The 9689-nt window shown below is 35.5% G+C and overlaps 1 protein-coding gene across 4 annotated transcripts in view; it reads right to left on the bottom strand.

Annotated features, from left to right (window-relative positions):
- Positions 1–983: 983 nt before the first annotated feature.
- Positions 984–9689, bottom strand: part of LOC140743682 (proton-coupled amino acid transporter-like protein pathetic) — a 46170-nt gene continuing 37464 nt past the window's right edge. For 2 of the 4 annotated variants that reach the window (XM_073075158.1, XM_073075157.1), the window contains 5 exons: positions 7706–7791; positions 5863–6003; positions 5302–5574; positions 4082–4639; positions 984–3348 (listed from right to left, as the gene is read on the bottom strand). In XM_073075158.1, the coding sequence (XP_072931259.1) occupies positions 2934–3348; positions 4082–4639; positions 5302–5574; positions 5863–6003; positions 7706–7791 (1473 nt within the window). In that variant the 3' untranslated portion in view covers positions 984–2933. Of the gene's footprint in view, positions 3349–4081; positions 4640–5301; positions 5575–5862; positions 6004–6826; positions 7792–9689 lie in introns of those variants that run through there. The other 2 variants (XM_073075162.1, XM_073075159.1) reach the window with 2 other exon arrangements.

The raw sequence follows: 9689 nt of genomic DNA, 5'->3' as shown, positions 1-9689 counted from the left end.
GGTACTAAAATTTTGGGTATCAAATGTCCAATTAAAAAAGTGGAGTGATTTGTAGAGTTGGTTGGGTATTAGTATTACTTGTCTACGTACAACTTAGCATTCTCGATTGAATATGGTAATAAAAAATGCATCAAGTATGTCGGATGTAGCTATAAGGGTTGTTTGCATTTCCGCAGAATTGCCATAATTGACAAACATTTTGCCTAAAGGCAGTGATTTATTTTTTGTGATAAAATTTTTCTAGTTTTATTTCTATGTTTTTACCTAAAATACATAGATCTTTAATTTTTTTTTATTATTTTTCTTATACCTAATGTGAAAGATGAATGTATTGTTTTACAATAAGTAATTCTGTAATTCTAATACATTAGTAATTTCGCTTTAGATTGTAAGAACATATTTATTCAAGATATTAAAACTGTGTGGAGCTCGATGTTTGTTTCAATCTTAGCGTCCTCCAAACTAAATGATGACACACGTGCGTCACCACTTGTATACATGGCCACTACAATATATTATGGTGCAATATGATCTCATTATCTGAATCTCCTTTATTAGGTCAGGGAATATGACATAACAATTTTGAGTATAATTCTTCGAAAGTACTTCGAATATAAGTCATGACATGAATGCCATGAAGTGTAAATACAGTTCACAAACACTCAGAACAAGCTCAGATTTATCGATTAATTTAAACTTACTACCCCATGCAGACTAGCTAGTTTATGCATCGATGGTTCGCGTTTTGGCGTTTGCACGGTTGCATCATCGCATTCTATTACGGTTTCAGTGCTGAAAAGACGAAACAAACCTGTGCGGAGTGCGGATGCTTAAAGAAGCTAGTCTGTTGGGACTTAAACAACTTAAACACCTGTCGTACATGCTGAGTACCTCATCAAAGTCTAAACATAATACATATCTACTACCACAACTAGTCTTTATCTTGTTTACATTTTGAGATGGGAAGAAAAATAAAAGACGAATTACCTTAAATAATATTTATTTTAATACTGTAACAAAACAACCGCTATTCTAAAATAAAGAGGCTTTCCTTACAGACCTACATTATATTTCATAGGAATGATTTCCTTTGGATAAGATGTTATATTAATACCTTAAATGAGTACAACGTGGTAGAAAATTATTATTGTTACTTCTCATCAAATATTGATTGATTTTGGTTTAATTTTTATCTACTAGATAATACTCACAAGTACAGTCAAGCATTGGGCTTTTTGTCTCAAACAATAGGTAATGTCAAAATTTAGTAACATTCAAGTGTACTCAATGCAGATGCATTCATAATTAACTTATATAAATAATAGGTGTTGTTTATTTAGTACGTAAAACAAAACAGGCTACAGAGACAAGTATAGCTCTGTAACAAGTTCTCTACAATTTAAATACTAAGCTATAACAAACATCATAATTACCTATCACTCCAATACATGGGTTACTTTTACTTATACAAATGATTATAATAAATATCCAAAACTTGACTTACGAAAAGGAACATTGATTTATCTATTACAATTGTTTTAGGTACATGTATACTTAATTTGTCAAATTTATAGCTATAACAACCATATGAAATTAATAAAAAGATCACAAAAATTACATTTCAGCAAAAGAACCGCAGAAACATCAGTTTAAGATTATCGGCTTTGCAGCGGCTAGAACCAGATTTTTGGATAAAGCGAGATCTCTGTTAGTTTATCGCTTTTGTTCAAATTCTTTAAGATCCTAATTATATTTAGAAAATTAAATGTATGTGAATTTCATTGTTAACATTATCAAGATTTCTCTTGGTAGTTGACCGATCAAATATAGATAACGTGTTACATAAGGGTCGAAATAAAAATAATGTTCGCTACCTATACCTATATTGAAGTTAAGCATTTCCGCGCAAATGTAACGATAGAGCTAATGCAACGGAGAGCGCTATATATAGGTAATGTTGGTGTCGTCATCCTTAGCATTATCAAAAAGGTAATTTGAATAAAGGACATGACACTGATACTCTCAGTTTAAAAGAATTTTGCCTAACGACTCCTATCCTGATGTCTCATGTGTTCTCATGCGAATTCATGCCCTGTTGTAAACTACCAAATTATCGCCAAAAGTTTTATATTTCCTACAAGATACTTTAATGCTTTGCACATTCTATTAAATAATCCTTATAGGACTAAAATCTACGCACAGTTTGCTAACGAATCTAATTTAACGTCCTCACATAATATTTGACAATCGATAAATGCTTCAGAAAAATATGTATTTACCTATTTTATGAATATTCCGTTATAATCTATATAAAATGACAGTTTTTGGTGTCGGAAATGCCATCATGAATGATTTTTAAACCCCAAAAGCTCATTTTAAATTTTTACAGTTCGGTTATCACAAGCAGTACTCTTTTCCGATATCTTATTATAAAACTAATGATAACATTTTGCTATTGTCTTATCTTTTTGAAAGAAATAATTCATTTTCCAAAACAAGTATATTATTTTTTTTTCCTTATAAATAGCGGTTCATGCTTTTTCCATTTAACCTAATATTGTATCACATTTCGATAATGCACTAGAAAAATTCTCACACATTTAGATATAAAATTAGGTATCTACAATCGCTTAATTCTAAACAGCTATAGAGATTCGGGGCTAAAAGAAATTTGTTGGAAAATACAATTCGCAATATGCGATTTATCAAGTAAATATTGTATGTGTATAAATAATAATACTAATCTCAAACAATGTTATTTGAGCATTGCAGAAACTAAATTAGGTATTCATAAATCTCTTGTCTATTTATCCCAAAGGTGTATAAAAATATAAAGTAAGTAGACTAAAAGCAAATTAATGCTATAATAAAACATGCCCTTCATACAGAATTAAATTTTGAGCCTTAATCTATCTTAGTCTTTCGGATGCTGTTTATTCTTCGCCATTAATTATAGCTATAATACTGACATAGGAACCGGTTAGGAAACCAAGTACACCGAAAGAGACAAGGAACATGTTCTTCCAGAGAACCCAATTGAAGCGGCCAAGACCATTGGGTCGGTCCCAGAAAGTGACAGTCTCGATCACAGCCGGGAAGATCAAGCCAAGAAAGGAGAGACAGACAGCACCGACTAACGAAATGAATGGACCCAATTTTGGGATGGCAACTGCGATGCAAACCGTCATAATAATAATTCCAATTCTAATACTGTATTCGGCAAGATTTTTCTTAGCACCGAACCAGTGGCGGACGTTCTTCCAGATGATCTCCATCGGCACGTAGAACTGCAAGCTGTAAGTCAGGAACATAGCTACGGCAATCATCAGTTTGACACATTGGCCGAGTCTGCAACAATAGGAAAGATACATGTTGTAAATGTTGTAGGAGAATTCAAATTGTCTGCCAGCAGTATTCTCGAACGAAAATACAGGAAATCAGTGGAGGTGCCCACTAAAATCGGTATATTCGTACCCAAAATTGGCATATGACACAACAATACCTATAGTTCACATATTATTACTTTTTTTTCGCTGATACTTGACTATGTATCGATTTAGTAAACTGACTTCATCTCAAATATGTTCTAAATTATCAGGAATGTCTTAAACTGTTAACAATTTCTTAAAATTCGCCAATCTACTTCAAAGATCGGCAAAATGAGTATAAATGCCGAAAAATCGGTAGGTTCAGGAATGTCGTCATCGTCATCAACCCATTATTGTCCCACTGCTGGGTACGGGTCTCCTCTCAGAAGGAGAAGGATTATGCCATAGTCCACCGCGCTGGCCAAGTGCGTATTTGTAGACTTCACAATACCTTTGAGATTATTTTTGATATAAATCTCTCAGACATGCAGGTTTCCTCGCGATGTTTTCCTTCATCCTTTTAAGCAAGTGATAATTAATTTCTAATACGCACATAACTTTGAACAATCAGAGGTGCGTGCCTAGGATTTGAACCTCGGACCCCTCGTTCGAGAGGCCGAGTTTCTAAACCTGCCAGTAATATAAGCACGTTAATATAGATGGACAATAATTGATTTGAAATAATAATATCCTTAAATAACTATAACACTTACACTTCATCTTCAGGCAGGTTCAAAGTGATACTGCTCTTGGTAGCATCTCCAAACTTCAAATATCCGAAGAACCCGACCAATGCGTACAGCGAGACGACAAATGACATGCCAGTGTTGAGGACGCCGGGACAGCCGATGAAGTGGGTCGGAGTCTTCATGTTATTTTCCAATGGCATCACAACACCGATGCCTTCCAGAGCGAAGATAGCAGTGCCAAAGAACGTAGGGAGATGCTGGAAGTCCACGAAGGAATTGCGCGAGCTCAAGCTGGGTATGTCTTGGAAGAGATAGTAGAAAGTAATTCCCATTCCGGTGCCGACCAGTAGATTCGCAATCATGGAGAAAGGCGCCAGATATTTCAGATTTCTAATGAGGTTGATCAAAATCAAAAATGGGAGTAAAGCCAACATGTACAGCCGTAAGTCCATGTCTTTGGGTGCCCAGTCGCTGCGTTCGGCGTGGTAGTCGACAACCTGCTTCACGTTTGTGGCTACGAACACGATGTACACGCAGCAGCAACCAAGCAAATCTACCACCAGGAACCAGTTGACAAGAGCCCTGTAAATTATGAAAACAATTCCTTGATAAATTCCCATTTTTTTCTAAGTATGTTATGTACATATTATAAGCAAAGTTTTCAAGTAGCTAAGTATATGATTAGGTTGGGACAAGCTCTCGCCATTTTTTTCATTTGAATACTTCATCAAATATTTATTTAGTGATTTATGTTTCTCTTTCCTGTCGTATGGTTAACAACAAGTTTTAAATAATTAACATGGGATGTCGAATTGCTATTCCACCTATTGAAAAATCACAATTTGGTTGAATGATTTTTCAAGTTAAAAAGAGTGATTTCTACTAAAAAGGCAATGAAAAGTATTTAATGGTGGCACGTATTAGTTGTTATGATATTTTATTGAAATCATCATCAAACACATGGTGGGAACATACTCGTATTTATTCATCGCATAATGGTTGAATAAATATATGTAAGTAGCAGATTTTAATATTTTTGGACAGTTTTACCTAAGGATTCTTTTTTTCTTTTAAACTCATTACCTACATTAGGTTTGAGTGTAGATTTTCCAATAAGTCTGTAGTTAAAATTCCTACTCTTATTTGAGCATGATACTTAATTATTATAGCACGATATATATATCACAATGCGATTGTATAACTGTGTATGATAAACATAAGGTAATTTAAGAGAAATAGCTTACTTGGCCAATCTTGAAAATTTCTGCACACTTGGAGGTCCACATAAGAAGGCTGCTTCGGCTGTTTCAGCGAATCCTAAGGATGGTTTCTGTATTCTCCTACAGAGTTCGTGAGCCGTTTTCACAAGGATGTGCACGCAGTACGTGCATATACCTCCGATGAGGAACGTGGCCACAACACCAAAGTAAAGGCCAGCGTTCAAAAACGCCATTGGCATGGCCAAGATACCACTCCCGAGAGAACCTTTCAGCAAGTGGATTAAGGTGTCCATGTCCCTGTAACGTGAAATATTGATTACAGATTACAAATTGACATTGTTTTATTTCAGGTTTAAAGGTTTCTTACAATATGATATTAGCATTTATTATGCTCACCGGAGAAGCAATAATAAATACTCGTATTTAGGTACCTACATTTATACAAAAATTAGATCGATGCATTTAATCATTGCTCAATTTTTAGTTTGCATTTATAGGTAGGTACCCACACAGTCTACATACATGTATGAGATATGGCTAGTGGAATTGACCTACTTTAGGTTAGAGAAAATGTAGCGCACTTACGATGTAGGATGTGCAAGTTTCCGGTGCTCGAATGGATTGTAGTCCTCATCGGCTTCAATGTCCCGTCCCGGGATCTCCATGAGCGGCAGGGTGGACCCCGCCTGTTGTTCCACGGGAATCTCATTTGGGTCAACTTTGTATCTGTGAAACAGTTCCCGAACACTGTTATAGCGACTGCCGGCATTTTAATTCACCTAAATAATCTTATAATTGATAGGTTAGAAGTGAGTGGGTATAAAAGTGTAGTTCAAATCATTCACTAAACTGAAAAACAAGCGCAAAATGTATGGTAGCCCGTAGCGATGACATATAAAGCGCCACATTTCAAGCTCGAATGTATTCCCGAGGTGTGATACGATGTGCTGTCGCGAACGCGATTGTATTTTCTACTTGCTGTCTACTTACTATGTGGCAACTGTTAATTACTCGCGATTCTCTACATTATTTACTCGGCTATTAGTTATTTTACAGGTACATTATGTGTGAGTGTCATGTGTGAAGTGTGATACATTCATTATGGTCTCGAAAAAGTAAAAAGGAACATGTTTTTGTCAAGTGCGCTTCACTCTGTTAAGACTCGGCATTTACAATTAAATGGCCCAACCGTTAAATTCAATACAGCTTTACGTTACAGCGATAAACATTAAACAACTTGTCTTATTGAATCTTTTATAACAAGCCCAGATCGTTAAATGCTGTTCCTTGTTTTACAAACGTAATGTTAATCGTGTTTTGGGTGTTATATCGAAACAAAAGACATAAAGCTAAATCAAATTTGTACAAATAATCAGTTTGAGAGCCAATCCCGAGCCTGAACAGAGATGGCGCGGGAGGCCGCAGCGGCCAACGGCGCGGGCGCACGACGGCGGCACCGGGCACTCCCACATTCGCTGTTTTATACATTTACCATTACCAAATAAAACAGATTAAATAAAAATGAAACCATAAAAATGGAATGATGTACCGGTGTATGAGTCCATTGCTAGATGATCGAGATCGTCGAACGACTTAAATCTCGTGGAAGCAGCACTCGTCTTCCCGGATCGTCTCCGAACGGCGGCGAGCTTAATATAGCTCGTAATAAGGAGCAAGTACTTAACAGTCAACATACAATATAAAATACCATTTTAACGATAGAATATTTGTCAAAATATGATTACGCTCAAACCCGGAGGCCATCACAGCGCAGTTTACTAGTCAATATTGAATTACTACCGATAATAAATGATAGTAAATATATACATTTTCTTTTCAATGTCCTGTTGAACAAAAATGTCAATATTATTAGTTTTCCGGGCCATCTACAGATCTTTTGAAAAAAAAAGTCAACATTTGCCAACATAAAATGGAGTTAAGCTGTAGAAAAGCATGCTTTGTCGATTGAAATCTCTAATTACCATTCAGTATTGTCTGACCGATTGTTCTATATTAAACGTGGAATATACTCATAATATTTAGTGTCAGTTGCATGGAAACATTTGGCAAACTGAACGATAAAGCGTGGAACCTATTTTTCTTACAATTCATTTGTAATCCTTACAAATCTGCATGAAAATCTTATAACTATCCGGAGATATCGATCTGTTATCAATGTATATACATAATACTTAATTCAATTTCGCACAAATAAGTCCAAATATTGTCGTCAACTGGACAACTTGTGGCAAACGCATCATTTTCGGTCGGACAGTACCTACTAGGTAGAGTAGATAATTATTTGTTCTAACATGAAACCTTATTTAACTGAATAATATTATTAACAACACAGGCATTCAAAGCTAAGTCGATGATCGTCGCCAAAACGTCTTCATATAATGCAAAAAAACGGAACTTTATCACTTACTTGACCATGACGACGTCGGATAAGTCATTTTTAACTCCTTTTTTCTTGGGATCATATTCGGCTATCATCGGCCGCATTTGAGGTTTCTGTAAAAAAAATATATATTTCGTAAAATTCTCTTTCAACATTATTTCGTATAGTAATATGTAATACTTATAGTAAATCATAATTAAATTCCATGTTTCGTTGGTTTAACCACGTTATTAAAGTTGTTTCGAACAAAAATATCATATATACATACGTGACCACCCACGTACCAAATGAAATAACGGATTAGTTAGTAACTACCTATTATATTTTCAAAATGCAATTCAATCACGTCTATGGTCGCAGACAGCTGTATCATAGTAAACATTTTCATAAACGTAATGCGTCAGGATTTTCATTAGGCACTTGTCAGAAAAAATAATGTCCATGATAATATTAGATGACTGCGTGAATAGCATACAATACATAGGCATTGTGTGAACCAGTGACGCGGCAATGACGTCTCCTGGCACTTAGCTCAGGGGCTCGGTTCACTCGTGTTTTCGCCACGTGACCACACTGCTATTTCGGTATGCTATAAATAGCCGGCGCTGAACGAAACAGGCAACGCTCGCATCTCCCACGGAACCCCCTTACAGTTATTCACACTAAAGACTGCGAATCTTGAACAATACCAATTACTTAAGCAGGTAAAAAATGAGCGTTTCATCAAGGCATGCAGCTTTAAACGCAGAGGCAACTAAAGCCGTAAAGATTAAAGATAACTGAATATTGTTAAGCTGACCATTAAAATTTGTGGGGTTAAAATCTACCCCTGTTACTTGCCGTGTGACTCATGGTAATGTTTAGTGTGCGTGCAATTTTATTCCCCTAATGGTATTCAGCGAACGTGTTTCGCTAGCTGTGGAAAAGTTAAACAATATTGAACCTTAAATTTAAAAAGGTTAAGTGCTTTAATTTGTAAGTATTTATACGCTGCTGCATAGTCGTCGGCCAAGTGCGATTGTCTCCGGAACTGGATTCAACTGGTTCCGAATAATAAATTGGGAAGGAACCAGTCGCCGTGGCACAAAGCGAACTATTTGTTTTTTGTTGAAGAGTTTGTATGCGGGCTTACACTTTTATTTTACAAAAAATGCCAACACAATAAAGGTAGCTAAAATTTAATATTATATAACAAGATGTATGTACATAAAGTAAGCTTTATTTTATGTCCGTAGATATTGGTAAAAAGTGACTAGTGAATTCATATTTCTCCTAAATTTATCCGTTCAGTTAGACTGCTTGAGTAGCATGGAACTTGTAAGTAACGGAGAAGTAGACAGATACAAATGGAACGATGAGTGCTCGTCTTCATGCTTATGACTAGTAGGTACCTGCATATTGCAACTAAGTCTCTTTCTCTTAAGCTTCTGATTATTACTAAAACGAATCTCAATTAATATTTCTAAGGGTTATTTTCTGTTTTCATTGGATTTGCCTGTTTAATGTTGAAAATACTAGTAGTATTATTTATTTAATTTATTTACTCGTTGTAAGTATTCATTATTATTATAATTTTTAAACATTTCTCAGACGTTTCAGTTTTTCTTAAAAGACAGTAGGTTAATTTAATTACTTACTTACCTTTAGGTGCGATTGCAGCGCATTCAATTGTAATTTACACGATGTGATGCTCTACATAATATTAGACATGTGATGTATCATACTAATCGTGACTGAGTAAATATTTGTCACATTAATATTACTAATGTCAATAGTGGAATGCACGATATTCCGTAAAATAGTCTGACTGGATACAATAGCCAGGGCATTGTGGTCTCGTCACGAGGTTCCAATAGGTAATACAATCATGTGTGACGAAAACAATCTTTTCTCGTACACGACGAGTTTGTGCGTAGTTTGTGTATTTTGTGCCCAAGGTGCCAAGGAATTGGTTAATTATTTGCGGAATTACCATGACACGCCTCCTGGTGACGTACACAGCAAATATTAT

Source organism: Epargyreus clarus, unplaced genomic scaffold (genome assembly GCF_041222505.1).
Source record: "Epargyreus clarus isolate Ecla_fem2 unplaced genomic scaffold, WU_Ecla_fem_2.2 ptg000007l, whole genome shotgun sequence".
In the NCBI taxonomy this organism is placed as follows: domain Eukaryota; kingdom Metazoa; phylum Arthropoda; class Insecta; order Lepidoptera; family Hesperiidae; genus Epargyreus; species Epargyreus clarus.
The sequence above is the reverse complement of the archived record's forward strand: the minus strand, read 5'-3'. Positions and strand labels throughout refer to the sequence as shown.